The sequence below is a fragment of the Heterodontus francisci genome, chromosome 9, assembly GCF_036365525.1.
Source record: "Heterodontus francisci isolate sHetFra1 chromosome 9, sHetFra1.hap1, whole genome shotgun sequence".
Lineage (NCBI taxonomy): Eukaryota > Metazoa > Chordata > Chondrichthyes > Heterodontiformes > Heterodontidae > Heterodontus > Heterodontus francisci.
In genome coordinates, this window is record NC_090379.1 from 5,704,931 (window position 1) to 5,731,922 (window position 26,992).

At 51.7% G+C, this 26,992-nt stretch overlaps 1 protein-coding gene across 4 annotated transcripts in view; it reads right to left on the bottom strand.

Moving 5' to 3' along the window:
- The window catches only part of esr2a (estrogen receptor 2a), a 569,342-nt gene that overhangs the window by 80,661 nt on the left and 461,689 nt on the right, over positions 1-26,992 (bottom strand). For all 4 annotated transcript variants that reach the window (XM_068038484.1, XM_068038485.1, XM_068038486.1 and 1 more), the window contains exons 5-6: positions 22,276-22,581; positions 14,881-15,019 (exon numbers count right to left, since the gene is read on the bottom strand). In XM_068038484.1, coding sequence (XP_067894585.1) covers positions 14,881-15,019; positions 22,276-22,581 — 445 coding nt within the window. The remainder of the gene's footprint in view (positions 1-14,880; positions 15,020-22,275; positions 22,582-26,992) is intronic.

A 26,992-nucleotide genomic window follows, 5' to 3' on the forward strand; every position in this document is an offset into this window, starting at 1 on the left:
GATGCCCAGTTTTGCATTGCTAGATCTGTTCGAAATCTATCCCATTCAGCACGGTGATAGTGCCACACAACACGATGGACGGTATCCTCAATGTGAAGGCGGGACGTCGTCTCCACAACGACTGTGGTGGTCACTCCAGCAGTACTGTTATGGACAGATGCATCTGCGGCAGGCAAATTGGTGAGGACGAGGTCAAGTATATTTTTCCCTCTTGTTGGTTCCCTCACCACCTGCCACAGACCCAGTCTAGCAGCTATGTCCTTTAGGACTCGGCCAGCTCGATCAGTAGTGGTGCTAATGGTGTTGTAATTTTTCTATGGTTCTATGGTTCAAAATGAGAACAGCAGTGGGGAAAGTAAAATAGCCCCTTGGGAAGGTTCAGAATGCGTTCGAAAATAAAATCAAAGTGTGATATCACAGGAAAGCGGATAAGTGATTGATTGGTGAGCATTTCTCTTTTCCTCTCTCTAAACTACGCAGTCTTTCAAATTAGGAACTGGAAAACTAAGAACCTCACTGCGGAGCATCAGGGAGCAGCGGAATTTCCTGGATCGTACTTTCCAGCAGGTAGTCACTCCACCGGCAGCAACTGCTCAGGATATAGAAGGGTGGCCATCCGGAAGAGTAGAAAGAGGCGGGAGATGCAGGAGTCTTCGGGGTGTGTGTCACTCTCAAACCGGTACTTAGCTTTGGAGACTGCTGGAAGAGATGACACCTTGAAGGAGTGCAGTCCGGACCATGGCACCAATGGGCAAAGGACTGTCCAGGAGGGAACAGCAAAGAGTAGAAATGCAGTTGCTATAGGAGATTCTATCGTTGGGGGACAGACAGGAATTTCTGTATCTGACATTGGTGCATTGCCTTCCTGGTGCCAGGGTAAGGGACATCACAGAGAGGGTGCAGGATATTCTGCAGGGGATGCGAGTGAGCCAGAAGTTGTGGTACACATTGGTACCAACGACATAGAGAGGGCAAGTATTGAGGTCCTACAGTCAGATTTTCAGGAGCTAGGGAGGACATTAAAAAGTAGGACTTCAAAGGTAGTAGTCTCTGGATTACTCCCAGTGCCACGCACTAGCACAAGTAGAAATAGGAAGATAGTGCAGATCAATGCGTGACTTGAGGCATGGTGCAGGAGGAAGCACTTCGGATTCTTGAGACATTAGGACCAGTTCTGGGGCAGGAGGCACCTATTCAAAAGGGACAGGTTGCACCTCAACAGGACTGGGACCAATGTCCTCGCAGGGAGGTTCATTAGTGTTGTTGGGGAGGGTTTAAATTAAATTGGCAGGGGGATGGGCACCAACTTTTACAAGTAGAAATGAGGAATAAGGTGCATAATGTGAGAGTGTTAGACAGTATTGAAGAAGGGAGCAGTTCCATATTATATGGGAGCAGACTAAAAAGGACTATGAGGAATACAAAGACAGGATTACAATGCAAGTGTGTAAAATGCACAAAGTACAGTGAATAAAGTTAGTGAGCTACAAGCACAAATTGCAGTATGGGAATATGATGTAGTGGCAATAACGGAAACGTGGCTTAAAAATGATGAGGACTGGGAGCTTAATATACAAGGATACAAAATGTTCAAAAAAGATAGAGAAGGGGAAAAGGGGAGGTGGGTGGCAGTACTGATTAGGGAAGACATTGTAGTGCTGGAAAGGAAGGATGTCCTTGAGGGGGCAAAGACAGAATCCATTTGGTTAGAGTCTTGATACTTTTTTGGGGGGAAATCTGCAGTGTGTCTTTAAGACAGCAAAGGATCAGTGCTGCTTTAAGAACAAGCAAGACTCAGGAGTTACCGAGAGGGTGCATTCTGGTTGCTGTTGGATACAACCATACAGAGAGGGAACCAAACAATTTCAGCAGGTGCATCCCGGTTGCCCTGGACACAGCCACTCAGAGAGTGAGAATCGATTATACAATGTTGCGAATAACTTTTGAACTGGCTTTTAGTTGAGACAGACTGTTCTAAAAGACAGACAGCTGGCTAGCATGAAATGAAATAATTTAAACTGAAGAAAGGGACGTTAGACTGTGACAATCTTTTATCCCTCAAAAATTCTAAAGCCAAATTGATTCATTGAAAAGTGTTTGTAAGTTGTTGATCTGCGGTGGTCATCGCTGGACAAAAGAGTTGAAGCTTCAGATGTTGAACATTTTTCTTCCCTCATCAGACTCTGGAAGACTGCGAGTAGCCTTTAATCAGAGGACTGTTTATTGGGAAGTGTAAATCTGCAAGAATACTAATTTTTTCTATTTTAACTGTTGTTTTTATCTTAGTAGTGTTTAAGAGTTTAGTTTTTCTAATAAACAGTTAATTGGTTGATCTAAAGCCACCTGGTTTGGTTAGCATCATTCGGGGGGTTAATAGATCGTTCAATTTGGCTGTGGATTTCTTTAATTTGGAAAGTTTAAAGTGATATGTTATGCGATCTGTGGAGCGATGGGACTGAATTGACAGTGCGTTGCTCCCACCGCAATCAGAATCATATATTTTGATTGGTGGCTTTGACTTGAGTGGTCAGTCGTAACATTAGAACTGAGAAGCAAAAAGGGTATGATCATGCTCCTGGGGGTATTCTATAGGCCTGCAAAGAGAAATAGAGGAGCAAATCTGCAGGGAAATCACAGAGACGTGCAAGAACTATAGAGTGGTGACACTGGGGGACTTACCCAAATATCGATTGGGATAATGTTAGAGTAAAGGATTAGGAGGGGGAGGAATTTCTGAAATGTGTCCAGGAGAACTTCCCTGACCAGTCTGTTCTCGGCCCAACTAGGAAGGAGGCATTGCTGGATCAGGTGCTGGGGAATGAGGTGGGTCAAGTGGACCAAGTGTCTGTGGGGGAATATTAGGGTTTTGATGAAAGGTCACAGATCTGAAATGTTAACTCTGCTTCTGTCGCCACAGATGCTGCCAGACCTGCTGAGTATTTCCATCACTCTCTGTTTTTATTTCAGATTTCCACAGTATTTTGCCCTAATTTACTTGGGTAAGAGAGATCATCATATCATAAGGTTTAGACTGGTAATGCAGGAAAGCAAGGATCAATATAAGGTAGAACAGCTAAATGCTAGAGGGCTAATTTCAGTGCGATGAGAAGGGATCTAGTCAGGGTCGAATAGGATCAAAAACTGACAAAAAAGAGCTGTATCAGAACAATGAGTTATTTTTAAAAAAGAGATGCTTCAGGTATAGGCTAGGAACATTTCAACAAGGGCAGAAGGCAGGGGAACCAAAACCATGGCTCCTTGGACAATGAGGGAGATAGAGAATATGATGAAACCAAAAAAAGAGGGCGTATGTTGCATGTCAGGTGAATTCTTCAAGTCAGAACCAGGCCTTATACAATAAGTTGAGAGGGGAGGAGAAGAGGTCAATAAGACTGGCAAACAGAGAATGAGAATAGAATGGCAGTTAACATAAAAGAGAGCCTAAACATTTTCTACCAGCATGTAAATAGTAAGTGGGTAGTAAGAGGCAAGGTGTGTCCTATTAGGGACAAATGCTTAGAGACGTAGGGCAAGATTAGAATACTTAACAAGTACTTTGTATCAGTGTTCTCTATGGAGGAGGAATCTGACAAAATAGCAGTAGAAGCAGAGAGATTACAGGCAATGGATAGGATAAAAATTGAGGGAGAGTAAGTACTGGAAAGTATGGCTATTTTTAGAGTGGATAAGTCCTGGTCCAGATGGCTTGCATCCCAGGTTGCTAAAGGAAGTGGGGATGGAGATAGTGGAAGGGCTTGCCATAATCTTCCAGTCTTTCCTGGATACAGTGCCAGAGGATTGGAGAGTGGCAAATGTGACACCCTTATTCAAGAAAGGGTGTAAGGACATTCCCAGTAACTGCAGGCAGGTCAGTTTAACATCAGTGGTGGGTAAGTTTTTAGAAAAAATAATCAGGGAAAAAAAATCAACAGGCACTTGGAGAGGTTTGAGCTAATTAAGGAGAGCCAGCATGGATTTGTAAAAAGGAAAATCATGTTTGACTAATCTAATTGATTATTTTGATGAAGTAACAGAGAAGGTTGATGAAGGGAATGCGGTGGATGTTGTGTATGTGGATTTTAAGAACGTGTTTGATAAGGTACCACATGAAAGGCTGGTTAACAAAATTGCAGCTCATGGAATAGGAGGGCCAGTGTCCAATTGGATAAAAAAATTGGCTTAAGGGCAGAAAACAGTGAGTCGTAGTAAATGGTTGTTTTTTCGACTGGAGGATGGTAGACAGTGGTGTTCCCCAAGGGTCAGTGCTAGGATCACTGCTTCATTTAAACTATATATAAATGACTTGGATCTTGGAATACAGAATAGGATTTCAAAATTTGACGAGGTTACCAAACTAGGAGGTACAGCAAACAGTGAGGATGATATTAAGTGCCTGCAACAGGACATAGATAGGCTTGCAGAATGGGCAGAGAGGTGGCAGATAGAATTTAATACAGACAAGTGTAAGGTGACGCATTTTGGCAGAAGGGATAGGGTGAGGCAGTATAGATTAATAGTACAGTTCTAAAGAGTGTGCAGGAACAGAGGAACTTGGGGTGCATGTGTATTGATCTTTGAAGGTGCAGGACATATTGAGAGAGTGGTTAGTAAAGCATATGGGATCTTGGCTTCATAAATAGAGGCATTGTGTACAATAGGAGGGAAGTTATGGTGAACCTTTATAAAGCTCTGGTTAGGCCACAGCGAGAGTATTGTGTCCAGTTCTGGTCACCACACTTCAGGAATGATGTGAGGGTCCTTGAGAGGGTGCAGAGGAGATTTACCAGAATGGTTCCAGGGATGGAAGATTTTAGTTATAAGGTTAGGTTGGAAAAGCTGGGTTTGTTCTCCTTAGAACAAAGAAGATTGATGGGAGATTTAATAGAAATGTACAAGATTATAACAGGTTTAGATAAATTAGACAAGGAAGAACAGTTCCCATTAACTGATGGCACAAGGTCTAGGGGACACAGATTGAAAGTTTTGGGCAAGAGATGCAGGGGGAATGTGAGGAAGCACTTTTTTACGTAGCTGGTGATAATGACCTGGAACTCGCTGCCCATGAGGATGGTGGAAGCAGAGACGATGAATGACTTCAAAATGAAATTGGATGGACACTTGCAGGAAATAAACTTGCAGGGTTACGGGAATGGAGCGGGGGAATGGGATTGACTGGATTGCTCCGCCGTGAGCCTGCATGGACTTGATGGGCTGAATGGCCTCCTTCTATGCTGTAAATTACACAATGACTCTGGTCCTAGACTCCCCAACCAGTGGAAATAGTTTCTCTCTATCTACCCTGTCTGTTCCCCTTAATATCTTGAAAACTTCAATCAAATTACCCTTTAAGCTTCTAAATTCCAGGGAATACAATTCTAGTTTGTGCAATCTCTCCTCGTAGTTTAACCCTTGGGGTCCAGGTATCATTCTGGTAAATCTACACTGCACTCCCTCCAAGGCCAATATATCCTTTCTAAGGAATGGTGCCCAGAACTGCTCCCAGTAACTCCAAGTGGGATCTAACCAGGGCTTTGTACAGCTGAAACATGACTTCTAACCCCTTGGATTCTAGTCCTCGAGATATAAAGGCCAGCGTTTCATTAGCCTTTTTGATTACTTTCTGTATCTTTCCTTTTCCCCTGTCTCTCACCCATAAGAGTCTCCATGGAGAAAGGCAAACTTTATGATTCCAGATGTCTTCCCTCTCTTTCCAGATGTTGCCAGACCTGCTGAGTTATTCCTGCAATTCCTGTATTTTACATGTTCAGAATTACTACTTTTGTCATCTCTTCCTGATTATGTACGACTTCTTTCCCCTCCTGCTTTTTTCCATTCTTTGACTGTTTGTTTGTCCAGCAGTTTGAAACTGGATAAATAGTTGTAAAGGAAAAATATTGTCAGGGCTATGGGAAAAGAGTGGGTAGACGAATCGGACAGATCTTTCAAAGAGCTGGCACAGGTACGATGGGCTGAATGGTCTCCTCCTATACTGAAGGATTCTACAATCAGATGGATGAAGATGGGCACAATTTCAGGATTTAGCAGGGAACCGCAGGTGAGTTACTCATGAGAAAAATGAAGATTGATGTACACAGTCAGGGGTGAGATCAGCAAAGCCCAGTCATTGGTCGAAGTCAGTAATGGTAGGGAAGACTGTCGCTGCATGTGGTATGTTGATTTGTAGCCTGGTGTAGGAGGACATATCTGTGTGAAACAGGAATCTCGGGCAGAGACACTCCCGCTCATGGAGACCGGTCGGAAATAATTCCCATCATGTGCTTGAAGACTGATTGGGGGCTGAGTGCGTGAGTTTAGCAACAAGTGGTGCATGTTTAGCCGGAGAGACAGGAAGTAAACATCTTGTAACAGTGATGAAGGTCACAATTGCCTGAATGAAACAGTTCATTAAACTGACAGCAGCAGTGGGGGTGCTTCCTGTGTGTGAGCAGACTCCACAACCAGAGGTCATGAATATAGGATAGTTTAACACATCCACTCGGGAATAGGAGTATGGGGTAGGGATTGTTGGGGGGGGGGCCGGAGTGCTGGGGGTGGTGAATAATCAGAGAGGGTGCACCTTGAGGAGGTGGGTGGGGATGGGGAGGGGGTGATGGAGCTGTAGAGAGGGTGGGGAGGGGATTGAGGAGGGGAGGGGTCTGAGTGGGGAGGGGTTTTGAGGAGGGGAGGGGGGGGAATGGGGAGGGTATTGAGGAGGGGAGGGTTCTGAGTGGGGACGGGTGGGGGTGGGGAGGGGTGGGAGTGGAGGGGTTTGAGGAGGGGAGGTGTGGGAGTTGGGAAGGGTTTGAGGAGGGGAGGGCTGGGAGTGGAGGGGTTTGAGGAGGGGATGGGTGGCATTGGGGAGGGGTTTGAGGAGGGGAGGGGTGGGAGTGGGGAAGGGTTTGAGGAGGGGAGGGGTGGGAGTGGGGAGGGGTTTGAGGAGAGGAGGGGTGGGAGTGGGGAGGGGTTTGAGGAGGGGAGGGGTGGGAGTGGGGAAGGGTTTGAGGAGGGGAGGGGTGGGAGTGGGGAGAGGTTTGAGGAGGGGAGGGGTGGGAGTGGGGAGGGGTTTGAGGAGGGGAGGAGTGGGAGTGGGGAAGGGTTTGAGGAGGGGAGGGGTGGGAGTGGGGAGGGGTTTGAGGAGGGGAGGGGTGGGAGTGGGGAGGGGTTTGAGGAGGGGAGGGGTGGGAGCTTTTTTTTTTATTATTCATTCACCGGATGTGGGTGTTAATGGCCAGGCCAGCATTTATTGCCCATCCCTAATTGCCCTTGAGAAGGTGGTGGTGAGCTGCCTTCTTGAACCACTGCAGTCCATTTGGGGTAGATATTCCCACAGTGCTGTTAGGAAGGGAGTTCCAGGATTTTGACCCAGTGACAGTGAAGGAACGGCGATATAGTTCCAAGTCAGGATGGTGTGTGACTTGGAGGGGAACTTGCAGGTGGTGGTGTTCCCATGTATTTGCTGCCCTTGTCCTTCTAGGTGGTAGAGGTCGCGGGTTTGGAAGGTGCTGTCTAAGGAGCCTTGGTGCATTACTGCAGTGCATCTTGTAGATGGTACACACTGCTGCCACTGTGCATCGGTGGTGGAGGGAGTGAATGTTTGTGGATGTTGTGCCAATCAAGCGGGCTGCTTTGTCCTGGATGGTATCGAGCTTCTTGAGTCTTGTTGGAGCTGCACCCATCCAGGCAAGTGGAGAGTATTCCATCACACTCCTGACTTGTGCCTTGTTGATGGTGAACAGGTTTTGGGGAGTCAGGAGGTGAGTTACTCGCCTCAGGATTCCTAGCCTCTGACCTGCTCTTGTAGCCACGGTATTTATATAGCTACTCCAGTTCAGTTTCTGGTCAATGGTAGCCCCTAGGATGTTGATAGTGGGAGATTCAGCGATGGTAATGCCATTGAATGTCAAGAGGAGATGGTTACATTCTCTCTTGTTGGATATGGTCATTGCCTGGCACTTGTATGGCGTGAATGTTACTTGCCACTTATCAGCCCAAGCCTGGATATTGTCCAGGTCTTGCTGCATTTCTACACAGACTGCTTCAGTATCTGAGAAGTCACGAATGGTGCTGAACATTGTGCAATCACCAGCGAACATCCTCATTTCTGACCTTATGATTGAAGGAAGGTCATTGATGAAGCAGCTGAAGATGGTCGGGCCGAGGACACTACCCTGAGGAACTCCTGCAGTGATGTCCTGGAGCTCAGATGATTGACCTCCAACAACCACAGCCATCTTCCTTTGCACTAGGTATGACTCCAGCCAGCAGAGAGTTTTCCCCCTGATTCCCATTGACTTCAGTTTTGCTAGGGCTCCTTGATGCCATACTCGGTCAAATGCTGCCTTGATGTCAAGGGCAGTCACTCTCACCTCACCTCTTGAGTTCAGCTCTTTTGTCCATGTTTGAACCAAGGCTGTAATGAGGTCAGGAACTGAGTGGCCCTGACGGAGCCCAAACAGAGCATCACTGAGCAGGTTATTTCTAAGCAAGTGCCGCTTGATGGCACTGTTGATGACACCTTCCATCACTTTACTGATGATTGAGAGTAGGCTGATGGGGCGGTAATTGGCTGGGTTGGACTTGTCCTGCTTTTTGTGTACTGGACATACCTGGGCAATTTTGAGGAGGGGAGGGATGGGAGTGGGGACGGGTTTAAGGAGGGGAGGGATGGGAGTGGGCAGAGGTGGGAGTTGGGATGGGTTTGAGGAGGGGAGGGGTCTGAGTGTGAAGGGGTGGGAGTGGGGCAGGAATTGTGACAGGGACTCAGTTCCGTTATTCCTTCCCCCTTCCTCCTTGAGTTGGTGGGATGACATCATCAGTTGGAGATGCTGTAGCCCCGCCCCCATTGCACAATGTGTTTCGGAACACGGGCAGAGAAACACCAAGGTCTGTCCAATCCACCCCCTCATTGCGGCCATCACACAACACGATAACAGAGTAATCACTACTCCCAGCGATCAATCACTATCAATGAGTCAGACAAGAGGTGAGGTGGAGAGCTTTGGAAACCATAGAGAAAAGAACTTGTATTTGTTCAGCACCTTTCACAACCTCAGGTAGATTTTAAGGAGTGTCTTAAAGGAGGAGAGTGAGGTGGTGAGGCGGAGAGCTTTAGGGAGGGAATTCCAGAGCTTAGGGCCCAGGCAGCTGAAGGCACGGCCACCAATGGTGGAGCAATTAAAATCGGGGATGGGCAAGAGGCCAGAATTAGAGGAGCTCAGATATCTCGGAGGGTTGTGGGGTTGGAGGAGATTACAGAGATAGGGAGGGACGAGGCCATGGAGGGATTTGAACACTAAGATGAGAATTTTAAATTGAGGTGCTGCTGGATACAATTTTGAAGTTTTTGCTTTTCTTCATTGACCGGAGGATCTGACCCCGCTTTATGTTTCAGTCTCTGCAAAGCCAGGTGACCTAGTAAGGTCACCAATGGTGTAGGATGTTCATGTCCCGATACAAATGGCCTTGACCCTCAGGTTTGGAAGGGGAGGGGGTCAGGGGTCAGGGTCCCACCTCCTCCATATGTCCACCCCAGGAATTCCCAATTCATGGATTGTTGCCAAGATACCGTTGGACCAACACCAGCAAATCACAAATACTTGCCCAATTGGTGATGGGTGCGTCCCAACAATGAAACTCACTGGGGTTCTCCCCATCTCCTTCCATCGCTCCAGCTAGACCTGACCTCCACCATTTTTATTTTGGGTTGGGTTCTGCTGATCAGAGTTACGGCAGAGAAGACGAGGAGAACTCTTATAGAATTTCAGGACCCATACAGCTATTAAACTGTCGCGGGTATCACAATCCTCTCCCTGGGCTTGTCGGGGAATGGACTGAGGTCACTGGGTGTGCAGAGAGTTACCGAAATATCTCACAGAGGTGAGTTATAAGCAACACCTTACAGGAAGACGGAGATGCAGAGAGGTTTCGGGAGGGGACTCCAGAGCTTAGGACCCAGGCGACTGCAGGCACGGCTACCAATGGTAAAGCAAAGAGAATGGGTGATGGAAGAGGCCAGAGTTGGAGGGATGCAGAGCTGCTGCCCAGACGGTATGTCTCAGTCCTGTCACACTGGGCAGCCTAAGCAAACAGTAGACCATCAGGGGGAGGTCGAGGACAGAGTGAAACAGAAAACCCGCAGCTAATTTACAGTGAAGAGTGACAGTGAGTTGTGAGGAAGATTCATGAAGACAGTCCCGAGACTGACAGATTGCCCTGTCCAATACTGACAATAGTTTGAAACTCTTGACATTAAAGGGATTTTATTAATTTCAGATGGTGTCTAGCCTGACTGCCAGTTACAGTTGCCAAACAGCACTGTGATAAAAAATAAATTATTTGAAGCCTCTTACACAAGCTGTTTCAGTTTATCTGCTTATTTTTAAATTATGATGTTACTTTATGGTTTCTCATTTCTCTGCTTCGAGGAGCTATTTTTTTCCTGCCAACGCCTGGTATCTCTCTCTCGGGCCTACGGATTGACAATGGCCGTCGGTCCTCCTGCTCCGCTACCCCACTATTCCCCCTTTCCCCTCCTCGAGGTGCCGACCCTTGCTGGGGCCCAGTCCTGAGGGGCGGGGAGAGACAACATCTCTGTCCCATAACTCACTCAACAGGCCATCCCTCATGCACAAGGGTGAAGCTGGTCAACCCATCGCTATGGAAACCAGGCCTACCAGTACCCTCCCAGAAATATATAAAAGGTCGATGCCAAAAAAGGTAATCACGGCTGAGAGGGAAAGAGAAATGCATAGTGTTGGAAAGTGATGGCAGGAAAGCTTTTAGTTCTGTAAACTTTATGCACTGGTGCCGACTCGCTAAGAACCTTGAATGCTTGAATTAAGTGCCGGCAAACTACAAGTTTCTGAAATGTTAATAAGCAGCTTATTCATTCATTAACCACAAAGCACCAGCATGAGCAGATACACTCATTATTACGCTCAAGCCTTAGTTAATGAGCTTGAGTAATTAAGATGGCTTTGTTTGAATAAATAAAGTTTTTCTTTCTACTGCAGTTTGTGTTCCAAATCAAACAGCAAGGTTCAGCCCAGGAGCAGGGTTCAGACTTGTTCATTTTATTGATTCCAAAATGAATTTATTGGCATCAAAACAAGAATCAGATTTTGCTTCAGTCCCGTATAAGCCCAGAATGAACCCGGGAACGAGGTAGAGTTTTAAAAACACGAGAGAGGGAGAGAGACACAGAAACAGTCAGTGAGGGAGAGACAGAGAGAGACAGAGAAAGTGAAAGAAAGAGAGAGACAGCAAGAGAGAGAGTGAGGGAAAAAGAGGATGAGACTGAGGGAAAGAGAGAGAGAATGAGAGAGACAGTGAGAGACAGCAAGTGAAAGAGCGAGAGAGTTGGCAAGAGAGTCATAGAAAGAGAGACAGAGAAACAGAGAGGGAGAGACGAAGAGAGAGAGAGAGAGATCAATAAATTTGCTATCCTTGCGGTTTCTGGGCCAAATAAATCTCTCAGCCTGAGAGGGGAAAATCAGGTCGGGACTGGTGGGAAGCGACACACTTAATGAATACAAGGCTGGGTACAGACAGGCACCGGTACAGACAGTCCACTCAATGGCAGGGTACAGACTGGATGTGGGCACAGGGGTGTGGGGGAGTGGGGGGAGAGGGAATCAGTAAGGGAGGGGGATGGGGGAGAGGGGAGCGGGGGAAGAGGGGAGCGGTGGGAGAGGGGAGCGGGGGGAGAGGGGAGTGGGGGGAGAGGGGAACGGGGGGAGAGGGGAACGGGGGGAGAGGGGGGAGAGGAGAGCGGGGGGAGAGGGGAGCGGGGGGAGAGGGGAGCGGGGGGAAGCAGGGAGAGAGGGGAGTGCGGAGGGGGAAGCGGGGGAAAGGGGAGCAGGGAAAGAGGGGAGTGGGGGAGGGGGAAGTGGGATGAGGGGGAGTGGGGGACTGGGAAGCAAGGGAGAGGGGAGTGGGGGGAGAGGGGAGTGGGGGAGGGAGAAGTGGGGGAAGAGGGGAGCAGGGGAAGAGGGGAGCGGAGAGTGAGGGGAGTGGGGGAGGGGGAAGTGGGATTGGGGGGAGTGGGGGACTGGGAAGCGAGGGAGCGAGGAGTAGGGGGAGAGGGAAGTGGGGGAGAGGGGAGTGGGGGAGGGGGAAGTGGGGAGATGCGAGTGGGGGGAGAGGGGAATTGGGGAAAGGGAGTGGGGGAGGAGGAAGCAAGGGAAGAGGGGAGCGGGAGAAGAGGAGAGCGGGGGAAGAGGGGAGCGCGGAGAGAGGGGAGCGGGGGAAGAGGGGAGCAAGGGGAGAGGGGAGCAGGGGGAGAGGGGAGCGGGGGAGAGGGGAGCGGGGGAGAGGGGAGCGGGGGGAAGCAGGGAGAGAGGGGAGTGCGGAGGGGGAAGCGGGGGAAAGGGGAGCAGGGAAAGAGGGGAGTGGGGGAGGGGGAAGTGGGATGAGGGGGAGTGGGGGACTGGGAAGCAAGGGAGAGGGGAGTGGGGGGAGAGGGGAGTGGGGGAGGGAGAAGTGGGGGAAGAGGGGAGCAGGGGAAGAGGGGAGCGGAGAGTGAGGGGAGTGGGGGAGGGGGAAGTGGGATTGGGGGGAGTGGGGGACTGGGAAGCGAGGGAGCGAGGAGTAGGGGGAGAGGGAAGTGGGGGAGAGGGGAGTGGGGGAGGGGGAAGTGGGGAGATGCGAGTGGGGGGGAGAGGGGAATTGGGGAAAGGGAGTGGGGGAGGAGGAAGCAAGGGAAGAGGGGAGCGGGAGAAGAGGAGAGCGGGGGAAGAGGGGAGCGCGGAGAGAGGGGAGCGGGGGAAGAGGGGAGCAAGGGGAGAGGGGAGCAGGGGGAGAGGGGAGCGGGGGAGAGGGGAGCGGGGGAGAGGGGAGCGGGGGAGAGGGGAGTTGGGGGTGAGGGGAGTGAGGGAGAGGGGAAGCGGGGGAGAGGGGAAGCGGGGGAGAGGGGAAGCGGGGGAGAGGGGAAGGGGGGGGAGAGGGGAAGGGGGGGAGAGGGGAAGGGGGGAGAGGGGAAGGGGGGGAGAGGGGAGTGGGGGGAGAGGGGAGTGGGGGGAGAGGGGAGTGGGGGGAGAGGGGAGTGAGGGAGAGAGACGAGAGAAAAACGAACTGAGTGCATATTCAAATCCCTCCATGGCCTTGTCCCTCCCTATCTCTGTAATCACCTTCCGCCCCACAACCCTCCAAGATCTCTGCACTCCTCTAATTCTGGCCTCTTGTCCATCCCTGATTTTAATCAATCCACCATTGGTGGCCGTGCCTTCAGATGCCTTGGTCCCAAGCTCTGGAATTCCCTCCTAAACCTCTCCACCTCTCTCTCATCCTTTAGACACCCCTTAAAACCGACCTGTTTGACCAAGCTTTTGGTCAGTTGACCGAATATCTCCTCATGTGGCTCAGTTTACATTTTGTTTGATCACACTCCTGTGAAGTGCCTTGTCATGTTTTATTTTGTTAAATAAATGCAGGGTGTTATTGTTGCAGTTGATTTGACTGCCTCCATTTTGAGTCATTTCCTAGTTAACCTTTAACCAGTAGGAGATACATCTGATCTTTGATCTCTCGCTGCCCGATATTGATTTTCGTTTTTTTTAATGTCTCGTTTTGCTCTCGTGTAAACAGGAGAGTTTAAATTGGGTGGGTTGTTTTTCAAATTCTCTCTAGTCTCTCATTTATTAAGTGTTATGTTGCATTAACATGATATCTGTGGGTATTGAACCATTCGAGCATGAGTATTATCCCAACTCCTTTAATATTTAAAATCAAGTTCAGACACAAAACAGTTCACAGGTCAGTGACATGAGTCTGGATTTAACTCAACTAAAATATTCATTCTGCTGACTGAAAACATCTCAGCTCTCGTAGCCAGAAGAATTTAATATCCCGACATTTTTCCTTTCCCCTGTCCTGACAATATCTTCACACAAAGGAGAGTGGAAATCTGGACTCTTGTCCTCAGTACTGACCCTCCGACAGTGCAGCACTCCCTCAGTACTGACCCTCCGACAGTGCAGCACTCCCTCAGTACTGACCCTCCGACAGTGCAGCACTCCCTCAGTACTGAACCTCCGACAGTGCAGTATTCCCTCAGTACTGACCCTCCAACAGTGCAGCACTCCCTCAGTACTGAACCTCCGACAGTGCAGCACTCCCTCAGTACTGAACCTCCGACAGTGCAGCATTCCCTCAGTACTGACCCTCTGACAGTGCAGCACTCCCTCAGTACTGACCCTCCGACAGTGCAGCATTCCCTCAGTACTGACCCTCTGACAGTGCAGCACTCCCTCAGTACTGACCCTCCGAGAGTGCAGCACTCCCTCAGTACTGACCCTCCGACAGTGCAGCGCTCCCTCAGTACTGAACTCCGACAGTGCAGCATTCCCTCAGTACTGACCCTCTGACAGTGCAGCACACCCTCAGTACTGACCCTCCGACAGTGCAGCACTCCCTCAGTACTGACCCTCCGACAGTGCAGCACTCCCTCAGTACTGACCCTCCGACAGTGCAGCACTCCCTCAGTACTGACCCTCCGACAGTGCGGCGCTCCCTCAGTACTGAACCTCCGACAGTGCAGCATTCCCTCAGTACTGACCCTCCGACAGTGCAGCGCTCCCTCAGTACTGACCCTCCGACAGTGCAGCACTCCCTCAGTACTGACCCTCCGACAGTACAGCACTCCCTCAGTACTGACCCTCCGACAGTGCAGCACTCCCTCAGTAATGACCCTCTGACAGTGCAGCACTCCCTCAGTACTGACCCTCCGACAGTGCAGCACTCCCTCAGTCCTGACCCTCTGACAGTGCAGCACTCCCTCAATTCGCAGAGGAACAGGCTGGAGGTTTGAGGATGCAGGGTTGTGAATGAGGGCCAGACACACCTGTAAAAAGAGGAGAGAAAGCAAACAACATTTCCCCTCACCTGTCCAGAATGAGATCCGGGGCAAACAGGAGTTTTCCAGGATATTCAATCGACCTCCACATCAAACCCACCATTAAAACCTCCAGCCAGCAACATTCCAGCAGCTGCACCTGGTCATGGAGATCCAGTTCCACAAAACCTACCGACAACAAGACAACATCAGACATTCACTTCCATCCCTGTGTAGCTGAATATATTTCCATTCTGACACAGGTTAGATACAGAGTAAAGCTCCCGCTACACTGTCCCCATCAAATAAAAAAATAAACGAGAAAAAAAAAACGGGGTTAGATACAGAGTAAAGCTCCCGCTACACTGTCCCATCAAATAAAAAAAAATGGGGTTAGATACAGAGTAAAGCTCCCGCTACACTGTCCCATCAAATAAAAAAAAACGGGGTTAGATACAGAGTAAAGCTCCCGCTACACTGTCCCATCAAATAAAAAAAAACGGGGTTAGATACAGAGTAAAGCTCCCGCTACACTGTCCCATCAAATAAAAAAAAATGGGGTTAGATACAGAGTAAAGCTCCCGCTACACTGACCCATCAAACACTCCCAGGACAGGTACAGCACTGGGATTGGCTGCTCTCTGATTTGGGAGCCTGAGTGCATCAACGAGGTGCAGCTGACTGTGGCTGTGTGCAGAGGTTGGAGGCTGCAGGCTGTGTGACTGCTGCAAGAGGGAGACTCAAACTGAAACAAAAGTTTTTTCCAAATTTCAACAAAGGAAGGAAGGTGAAGAACTGGAAGCTCTTTTGTGAGTTTGTTTCATCCTGAAGTCTTTTTCATTGATTGTTGGGGGTGGGGAAAGAAGAGACCTGAAGACCTTGGGTGGGGCTGTATTGTTCAATAGGGAGCTCCTGTGTTTAACATCTTTGGATCGGGAGCTCCCTCCCCACCCCAACTACTAAGCCTGGGACAGCTGGAGCTGCCCAGGTGAAGAGACTTCTCTTATCTGAACATCGAAGGAGGCGTGTGCCTTGGCAGCTTACAGCTGACCCAGGTGAAGACATCACCCCACCCTCCCAGCTGGAAAACCAGCTACAAGACTTCTTTAAAATACCAACAAAGACTGATTCCTCCTGGCCTTCCTCTCCCTCAGCCTCTTCCCCTGTGCTACATCCGTTAAGTGTTGCTTTTTTGATTTATTGTATTTGCTCTTTTTTTTTCTCTCAACAAAGTGCCTGTAACTCTTCTACCCCATGACTTCTCAGTCCTCTCCGGTGGCGGGGCCCTCCTATGCTGCAGCAGCTGCGACAGCTGCTCCTGTGGCCCCGTCACCATTTAAAATCTTAACATCAAAGCATGGGGTGAAGAGTTACACCCATCCTAATATGACTATTGAGGCTTGTGTTAAGGCAATGGCCGTGGTTGTTAGCCCCTCGGCCATTGTTGCAGCGTCAAAGATGTATGGGAAGGCTGTGTTCTTCCTGAAGACCGAGCGGGCTGTGTCCCTCGCCCTAAGTACGGGGCTCACAGTGGGTGGGATTTTCCTGCCAGTGGACCCTCTGGGGGCCACTGCACATCGGGTAACCTTGTCGAACGTCCCACCCTTCATTCCTGATGAGCTCCTCCTCCCCCACCTACACCATCCGGGGGAGGTGAGGTCAGGGATCACCCCAGTCCCGCTCGGTCTTCGGGAGCACAGCCTCCGACATGTCTACTCCTTCCGCCGCCAGCTATTCATGCAGCTGGCGCGGGAGGAGGTCTTGGAGGGCCACTTCGGTATAGAGTTTCAGGGGACGGCCTACCGCGTCTTCTGGACCTCGGATGGAGCGCGGTGCCACGTCTGCAAGGGGGTGGGGCATGTTCGTAAGAATTGCCCCAACCTCCCGGCCGCCAGCTCCACCTCGGCGGCCCAGAGTGGTTCCACAGCACCTCCTCCCACTCCCCCCACACATCCAATAGACACCGCTCAGTCGGTTCCGAAGGCTGTGGTTTTCGCAGCCTCCGGCGGGGAGGGGAGCGTCCGTCCGAGCGGAAGGAAGACGCGGGGAAAAAAGAAGCATCGTGAGGCGCGTCCCCTGGACACTTTGACTCAACCCGAGCCTGAGCTCAGCCCAAAGCCCATTCCCATGGAATCCACCTGTCCCAGGGCTGGGCTCAGGCCCAGGGTGACTAAAAAGGGAAAAAAGGGTGCGGAGGCGGAGGCCTCTGATGACATGGAGGTCTCTGAGTCTCCGCGCCCAAGTGCGAAAAAGAGGAGAAGGCACCCCTCCACAGAAATAACACAGGGCCCTGAGGTGCAGGGCCCATCTGTTGGAGGGGAGCTGCCTCCTGTTTCTGGTCCTCAGGTACCCCCTACCGCCACCACCAAGGCTACAAAGTCCGGGCAGGTGCTCCCTATTCCTCAGGATGGAGGGGAGGGGATGGCCCCGGTACATGAGGCCCCTCCTGAAGGAGTAAGTGGGGCCCTGCTTGTGGTGGGGGAGCCTGGGGAAACCGCCCATTCTGCCACTGCTACTGGGTCGGGTGTCCTGAATGAAGGGGAGGGCGAGGCCCCAGAGGGTCGGGCCTCCCAGCCGGAGTCCACCACCAACCAGGAGACACCCGACCCAGTTATAACTGAGAATGCTGCCCCATCTGCTGGGCCTGTGGGTGCTGGCGGAGCGGGAGATAGCCTCCTCCCTCCGCCTCCAGTCTCGGCTCCGGCTGGTTTCCCGGAGTCGGGAACTTCTGTCTCCCCTGGACCACTCATTGCCCTGGGGACGGAGGTGGAGGGGGGTCCTGAGCCGCTGGTGCCTACAGGCTCCAGTTTCACAATAGAACCCAGAGAGGACTCCTCCGCCATCGATCCTGGGGGTGGGATCGTGACGGAGGCGGGACCAGCTGGCGCAGCCGGGACGTCCGCCCCACAGTGTGTGGTGGATGTGTCGGCCGCTGGCGGTGACGACCCGGAGGAGGATGGGGATTCGGTGCGGGGCACGGAGGATGATCTTGATTCCATCGCCAGTGAGGTGGTGGAGTCCCTCGTGCCTCCCACCGAATCTCCTCTCATCCCCACGGCGGAACTCCGGGATTTCCTCGCGGCTTGCAGAGGTTGCCGCAATAAAGTTCAGCTGGCCCTCGACCGTTGGTCGAATCTGGCGCTGATCATCCAGTCCGTCCGTGCCGCCCTTAAGATAGCGGGCAAGCGCGCGGACGTGAAACTGGTTGAGAGGCGCCGTTTTAATGTGTTCCTCAATGGGTTGCTGGGGGAGTGGAGGGCCAGGTGCACTTCCACTCCCTCCTCACAGTGAGGTGTTGGTGACGGGTTTTAAGTACCTTTGACATGAAGATAACCATAGCCAGCCTCAACATCAACGGCAGCAGAGGGGCTCACCGCAGATTTCATAATCTCTCAGTCCTTAGGGAAGGGAGATACGCGGTGAGCTTTCTGCAGGAAACCCACACCGTTCCGGGAGACGAAGCCACCTGGCTCCTGGAGTGGCAGGGTGGGGTCTACATGAGTCACCTCACCCCTATTTCTAGTGGGGTGGCTATCTTGTTGGCCCCGACTTTTCAGCCGGAGATCTTGGGGGTCAAGGAGCTAGTGCCGGGCTGCTTGCTCCACCTTGCCGGTCGCCTGGGTAGCGTGCCGCTCCACTTTGTGAACGTGTACGCGCCCAGGCCCGGCGCGTTGCAAGCGCGCTTCTTTGAAGAAGTGTCCGCTCTCTTGAGCTCCATCGATAGCGGCGAGTGCATCATCCTCGGGGGGGATTTTAACTGCACCCTCGAGGTGGGGGATCGCTCCGGTCCCCAGCGCGGCCAAGCGTCGGTGGAGAAGTTGAGGGGACTGATCAGCTCCCTTAACTTGGTGGACGTCTGGCGGAATCTCCATCCCGACTCCAGCGCCTTCACGTGGAGGTCTGGAGGAGGGGGGTCGCGAATCGACCGCCTCTACATTTCGCAGGCGTACGTCTCCCGCGTTTCGGCGGCCTCCATGCGGCTGGTGCCGTGCTCGGACCACCACCTGGTGTGGGCGGAGTTTACTCCGCTCCGCACGCAGGCGGGGTCCGCGTACTGGCACTTTAACAACCGGCTGCTGGAGGACGTGCGATTTCGGGACTCGTTCTGTCGATTCTGGGCCAACTGGAGAAGGAAGCAGGGGGGCTTCCCCTCCTTGAGGCTATGGTGGGATGTGGGCAAGACTCACATCCGCGTCTTCTGTCAGGAGTACGCGAAGGGGTTGACCAAGAGGCGGGAAGCCAAGATCGGGCGCCTTGAGAGGGAGGTGCTCGACTTGGAGTCCCGCCTCGGTCATGCCGTCGTGGACCCGGCTCTGTGGCAGGCGTACAAAGAGAAGAAGGGCGCGCTGAGGGACCTGCAGCTCATAGGGTCCCGAGGCGCGTACGTGAGGTCGCGGATCCAGATCCTGGAAGATTTGGACCGCGCCTCTCCCTTCTTCTACTCGCTGGAAAAATGGCGGGGGGTCCGTAAGCAGCTCGTCGAGCTGCTGGCCGACGACGGATCCTCCATCACGGATCCGGAGGGAATGGGCCTCCTGGTCCGGACTTATTACAGTGCGTTGTTCTCTCCGGATCCGTCCAGCGAGGATGCGCGCAGAGTTTTGTGGGAGGACCTGCCGCAGGTCAGCCCGGAGGGCGCCGAAGGATTGGAGGCTCCGCTCACGTTGGCGGAGATGACTGGCGCCCTCCACCAGCTCTCGAGGGGCAAATCCCCAGGGCTGGATGGGTTGACCGTGGAGTTCCTCAGGGCGTTCTGGGACGTCCTGGGGGACGATTACGCGCGGGTCCTGGGGGAAAGCCTGGCGACCGGGGAGATGCATCTCTCGTGGCGCAGGGCGGTCTTCGTCCTGCTGCCGAAGAGGGGCGATCTCCGCCTGCTTAAAAACTGGCGTCCGGTCTCCCTCCTCAGCACGGATTATAAGATCTTTGCCCGGGCTATGTCTACCCGCCTGGGCTCCGTGCTGGCCCACATGATCCACCCCGACCAGTCCTACACGGTCCCGGGCCGGTCCATCCAGGACAACATCCACCTTGTCCGGGACCTGATCCATCTTTCCCAGAGGACTGGTCAGTCGGTCGCCTTTCTCTCCCTCGATCAGGAGAAGGCGTTCGACAGGGTGGATCACGAATACCTTTTCGGGACTCTGCGCGCTTTCGGACTCGGGCCGCATTTTGTGGCCCGGGTCCAACTTTTATACGCCGCCGCAGAGTGTCTAGTCAAAGTTAACGGGTCCTTGACGGCGCCCCTTCGCTTTGGGAGAGGAGTGCGTCAGGGATGCCCCATGTCCGGCCAATTGTATACCATCTGCATGGAGCCCTTCCTGTGCCTGCTTCACAGGAGGTTGATGGGATTGGCTCTGCGCGAGCCGGCCATGCGGGTCGTCCTCTCGGCTTACGCCGACGACGTGCTCCTCGCAATCACAGATCCCGTTGACTTGCGGAGGATGCGCGACTGCCAGCAGACCTTTTCTGCCGCGTCCTCCGCGAGGATCAATTGGGAGAAATGTTCCGGACTCCTGGTTGGTCAGTGGCGGGTGGACTCCCTGCCGGAGGAGATGACACCTTTTGCGTGGAGCACCATGCACCTCCTCTATCTGGGAGTCCAACTGAGCCCCGCCGAGGAAGCCTGGCCGGCAAACTGGCAGGAGTTGGAGGCGAAAGTCACCGCTCGGCTGGGGCGCTGGACAGGACTGCTCCGAGTGCTTTCCTACAGGGGCCGAGCGTTGGTCATAAACCAACTGGTGGCCTCCATGCTGTGGTACCGGTTGGTCACTTTGGCCCCGCCCCCTGTATTTGCCACCAAGATCCAGAAGAAACTCGTCGATTTCTTCTGGGGCAAGAGGAAACACTGGGTCTCTGCCGCGGTCCTGAGTCTCCCGATCGAGGAGGGCGGTCAGTCGCTGGTGTGCGTCCGCACCCAGGCTGCGACTCTCCGCCTTCGGACCCTGCAGAGATACCTGTACGTCGAGCGTCCTCCCAGATGGTGTGCGCTGGCGACGTATTTTTTCCGCCAGTGTCACTGCCTTCAAGACGACACGCAGCTCCCGGTGGAGTCCGTTAGCCGCGCCTCTCTGAGGGAGTTGCCTGTCTTTTACCGGGATCTTTTCCGAGTCTGGAACATGGTCGCCTCCAGTCAGGGCGCTCCCCCGCCGGCGGAGGAGAGCGCCTCGGCTGTCCGGGCGGCCGACTCCGGGGACGGTCCGGCTGGCGGAGGAGTAGCCGAAACCCCCGGGACGCCCCTCACTGCGGGTGGCGAGGGGGCTCGGGAGTGCGGAGCGATCCCAGCCGAGCTGACCCCCGCTCGGCCGGAACTGCTCATCGGACCCAGGCCCCGAAACCCTCCTCGGGAGCCGGTCCCGCACAACCCGAGCCGCCTCTCGGAAATGCCCTCCGTGCCATTCCAATCGGCGCGGAGGGGTTTCCTGTACGGGCTGCTCCTGCACACTCTCCACTTCCTCGCCCTCGTCAGCCGGCCGGACACGCCCTGGCGGTCCGCGTTGCCATCTGGCGGCGAGGGGAAACCCCGATGGAGGTCTCTCTACGCGGGAGTCTTCCCCCTTTACATCGGGGACCTGGGGTGGAGGGTGCTGCACAGAGCAGTCCCGTGCAATAGGCTTTTCAGTAGGTTCACGGACTCCCAGGCCAGCTGTACTTTCTGCGGCCTGGACGAGTCCGTGTTCCACATTTATATGGAGTGTGCGAGGTTGCAGCCCCTATTTGAGTATCTGAAGGGGCTGCTCCTCAAATTCTGGCTGCACTTCAGTCCCACGCTCCTGATCTTTGGGCACCCGGTGCGGAGGGGCTCAGGCCGGGAGGAGGATCTCCTCGTCGGTCTGCTCCTGGGCCTGGCCAAGGTGGCAATTCACAGGTCCAGGTTGCGGGCCGTCGGGGGGTCCGTCCTCCCCGATTGCCTGCCCCTCTTCCGCGGTTACGTTCGCGCCCGGGTGTCCCTGGAAAAGGAGCATGCGGTGTCCGCCGGTACGCTTGAGGCCTTCCGCGACCGGTGGGCACCGCAGGGACTGGAGTGCATCGTCGACGCCGAGAATGGCATTTTAATTTGAGTTTTTTTGTTTATTTATCTGGTTTTAATAAAGTTATTTTAAAAATATAAGTGTGTATATAAAGGGGGCCTGAGGAATAAAGGCCCCCTCGACATAAAAAATGTATAAAGGGGACCTGAGGAATAAAGGCCCCCTCGACATAAAATATATAAAAGGGGCCTGGGGTATAAAGGCCACCTTAAAAAAAAAACAGGGGTCAGATACAGAGTAAATCTCCCTCTACACTGTCCCCATCAAACACTTAAAAAAAAACGGGGGTTCGATACAGAATAAAGCTCCCTCTACACTGTCCCAACAGCATGTTTCAGCTTCCGTCTCAGAAGACCGCCTCCTATTGGAACAGTGTGAACCTCCCATTGATGAAAGATGAGGATGAATGTTTACCTGGGACTTTCTTGGCCCAGGCTATCATGTGAACGAGCTCCCTGTCTGCCAGGTTGGTCAGTGACATCATCATGGAGGCCTCGGTGTAGGGCTTGTTGGGGTGTTTTAGTGAGTACACGTTGGGGGGTTCGGCCTCCAACAAGGAGCTGAGCAGCTTCTCAGGAGCCAGCTGGCTCAGGCAGGTGTCGCTGATGTTGGTTATTTCACCTTCGACGCTCCTCTTCCCTCTGCTCCCGTGTTGTGTCTGTGGGCTGGAGAGGCGGTTATGTCGTGTCAAACGGTAGCTGCAGCGATCTCTCCTCGTGTCTGCCATCAGAGAAAGAGAAAGAGAGAGTGAGTGAGGCAGGCAGAGACAGGAAAAGGATGGCTGTGACTGAGTCTATTGTATCCCTTACACCCCTACTTTTTACCCCTCATTGTGAGGCTGGCAGGGCTAGTCTTTATTGCCCATCCCTCATTGCCCTGCGTTGCTGGTGGTAGTGGGTCTTCCTCTTGACCCACTGGCAGTGGGATTCATATGAACAGAATCTCTTCACAGGGTAGTTAAGAGTTAACCACATGGGTCTTGGGTCTGGAGTTACATATCGGCCCAGACCGGGGGAATGACAGCAAGATACCTTCCCTAAAGGAGATTAACCAACCTAATGGGTATTAACAACAATCCGACAGTTTCATGGTCACTCTTACTGCTATATTCCATGGATTACTCTTCAATCCCAGGAAACGGAAAACCCATTCCAATGCTCTGGCTTCGCACCACCCACCCTCCATAATCCTCGGCTGATCCGAAACTCTGCTGCCCATATCCCAACTCGCACTGGGGCTGGGAGAGGGGCTGGGAAGCAGGAGGGCTCGTTAAATGATGGCGGGCGGGAAATCCGACACATTCCCGCCACTGCGGGATGTTCTCTCCGAAGTGGGAACAGCAGTGGCTCGGCCGCAAACCAACTGGAGGCGTGCGACCAATGAATCCAATTAACTGGCCTATTAACGGTTATTTCACGGCCACACCGGGATTTTACCCGCATCAGGAGGGCCCCATGTCATGTGGTGAGACCCGCAGGTACATCAATGCAGCCTCCCAGCGGCTTCCCAGGGGAGGGCCTTCCGTTCTAGCTGCTCCATAGCCCGCGGAGGGACCTACCGGCGACAATGGCCGCCGCTGCTGCTCCGATACCCCCTGCTGGAGGGTTCACCCCTCCGAGAACCAGACCTGCCTGCTGCAAAAAAAACATTCCTCACCTGCCCTTCGAGGGCACCTCAACATGGAGGTGCCCTCTCCTTCTCTCTCAGCAGTGATCTCTATCCGACCTCTGCTAAGGTTGCCGACCCTCTGATTGGGCAGGCAGCTCAGAGAGTCAGGCCACCATCCTTAATTAAACTGTGGTCCTGTGGGAGCTCTTCATTTGCCACCACTGGCAAAATAGCCACCGCGGCCCCAGGACCTGCATTTTGTCCCGATTTCGGGACTTCACTCTTGCTGGTAAAATTTCAGCCTGAGTCCTGTTAACACATCTCCCCAGGGCTCGCTCATCTACATTGGTTCCTGGTCCAGCAACACCTCATTTTTAAAATTCTCATCCCTGTTCTCAAATCTCTCCGTGGTCTCGCCCCTCCCTATCTCTGTAATCTCCTCCAGCCCCACAACTCTCCAAGATCTCTGTGCTCCTAATTCCGGCCTCTTGAGCATCCTCGATTTTAATTATTCCACCATTGGCGGCCGTGCCTTCAGCTGCCTGGGCCCTAAGCTCTGGAATTCCCTCCCTAAACCTCTCCACCTCACTTTACCCCTTTAAGACACTCCTTGAAACATACTGTAGCTTCTTTAGCTCGAAAGTGGGACAGCCTGAGGTCTGAAGGGCATTATATTTCTTTCTTTACTGCTTTGATCAAGCTTTTGGTCACTGTCCTAATATCTCACATGGCTCAGCATCGATTTGTATTTGGTAACGTTCCTGTGAAGCACTTTGGAATGTGTAACTGTGTTAAAGGCACGAGGAAAACCCCCAGTGGTGGAAAAGTTTGGGAACCACAGGTTCAAACTCACCTGTTCCTCCTGAGCCTGTTACACTCACCACACGTTATGTCTCAAATTACTCACATACTGTGTCCCAAAATGTTACTCTCTAAAAGACATCAATCCAATTGACGTGTGAATGAATCTTTACTATCTGCTTTTACCATCTCCATGGCAGCCTGTTCCATAGATTGACCAATCACTCACCGAGATATTGTTTCCACAGTTTAGTTTTGAATTTCCCCCCTTAAAGCGGAGCCTGTGTTCTCTGGCTCTGCTGTTCCAGACAAGGTGAAACAACCAGTCATGGGCGACATTATCCAGTCCCTTTAGAATGCAAATAACAGCAGCAATTATATCACCTCCCAACCTTCTCTATTCCAGTGAGATCCCACCCAATTTACAGAATCACACTTTATAATCCAGTCTCTGCAGCCCCTCAATCATTCTGGTTGCTCTGCTCTGTATCATTTCAATGGCTGTAATATCTTTTCTGTACTCTGACGACCTGAACTGTACTCAGTATTCGAAGGATGGTCGCAGCACTGTTTCAGCTCAATACCGAACTTTAACACATCCCAACATCGGATTTACTTTACTGACTGTCACTGAGCATTGCTGCGATATTGCGGCGCTCCCTCAACGTCAACATGGTTTTGTTAAAGGGAAATCATTTCTAACCAATTTATTGGAGTTCTTTGAGGGGGTTACATGTGCTGTGGATGAAGGGGAACCAGTGGATGTATGGTAGATTTCCAGCAGGCATTTGATAAGGTGCCACATCAAAGGTTATTGAAAAAAATAAAAACTCATGGTGTAGGGGGTAACATATTGGCATGGATAGAAGATTGGCTAGCTAACAGGAAACAGAGAGTAGGCATAAATGGGTCATTTTCTGGTTGGCAAGATGTAACAAGTGGTGTGCCACAGGGATCTGTGCTGGGGACTCAACTTTTTACAATTTATATAAATGACTTAGATGAAGGGACGGAAGGTATGGTTGCTAAATTTGCTGATGATGCAAAGATAGGTAGGAAAGTAACTTGTGAAGAGGACATATGGGGGCTACAAAGGGATATAGATAGGTTACGTGAGTGGGCAAAGACCTGGCAAATGGAGTATAATGTGGGAAAATGCAAAGTTGTCCATTTTGGCAGGAAGAATAAAAAAGAAGCATATTTTCTAAATGGTGAGAGATTGCAGAGCTCGCAGATGAAGAGGGATCTGGGTGTCCTAGTGCATGAATCACAAAAGGTTAGTATGCAGATACAGCACGTAATTAGGAAAGCTAATAGAATGTTATCGTTTATCACGAGGGGAATTGAATACAAAAGTAGGGAGGTTATGCTTCAGCTATACAGGGCATTGGTGAGACCACATCTGGAGTACTGTGTACAGTACTGGTCTCCTTATTTAAGGAAGGATGTAAATGCATTGGAAGCAGTTCAAAGAAGGTTTACTAGTCTAATGGGTGGGTTGTCGTATGAGGAAGGATTGGACAGGCTAGGCTTGTATCCACCGGATAGAAGAGTAAGAGGTGACTTGATTGAAACATATAAGATCCTGAGGGGTCTTGACAGGGTGGATGTGGAAAGGATGTTTCCCCTTGTGGGAGAATCTAGAACTCGGGGTCACTGTTTAAAAATAAGGGGTTACCCATTTAAGGCAGAGATGAGGAGAAATTTTCTCTCTCAGAGGCTTGTGAGTCTTTGGAATTCTCTTCCTCAAAAGGTGGTGGAAGCAGAGTCTTTTAATATTTTTAAGGCAGAGGTAGATAGATTCTTGATAAGCAAGGGGGTAGAAGGTTATCAGGGGTAGATCGAAATGTGGAGTAATCAGTTCAGCCATGAACTTATTGAATGGGGAGCAGGCTCGAAGGGCCGAGTGGCCTACTCCTGCTCCTAAGTCATATGTTCGTATGTTCGTACTGACCCTCTGACAGTGCAACGCTCCCTCCATATTGATCCTTCAACAGTGCAGCACTCTCTCAGTACTGCCCCTCCGACAGTGCAGCACTCCCTCAGTACTGCCCCTCCGACAGTGTTGCACCCCCTCAGTGCTGCCCCCTTGAGTACTAGGACCACTGCTTCTCTTGATCTGTATTAATGACCTAGACTTGGGTGTAAAGGGCACAATTTCAAAATTTGCTGATGATACAAAATTTGGAAGCATTGTGAACTGTAAGGAGGATGGTGATAGACTTTTGGTGGTAGACCTCTAAAGGACACAGATAGGTTTGGGGACGGACAAGAGGCAGATGAAATGTAATGCAGAAAAGTATGAAGTGATATATTTTGGCAGAAAGAATGAGCAGAGGCAATATAAAATAAAGGGCATGATTCAAAAGGCAGTGCAGGAGGGACCTGGGGGTATATGTGCACAAATCATTGAGGCGGCAGGACAGGTTGAGAAAGTGGTTAATAAGACATAAGGGATCCTGGGCTTTATGAATAGAGATGTAGAACACAAAAGCAAGGAAATTATGATGAACCTTTATAAGAGACTGGTTCAGCCTCAGCTGGAATAATGTGTTCAATTCTGGGCACCACTCTTTAGGAAGGATGTGAGGGGATTTGAGAGGATGCAGTAAAGATGGATGAGAATGATTCCAGAGTTGAGGGAATTCAGAGACGTGGATAGATTGGCGAAGCTGGGGCTGTTCTCCTTAGAGAAGATTAAGAGGAAATTTTGATTGAGGTG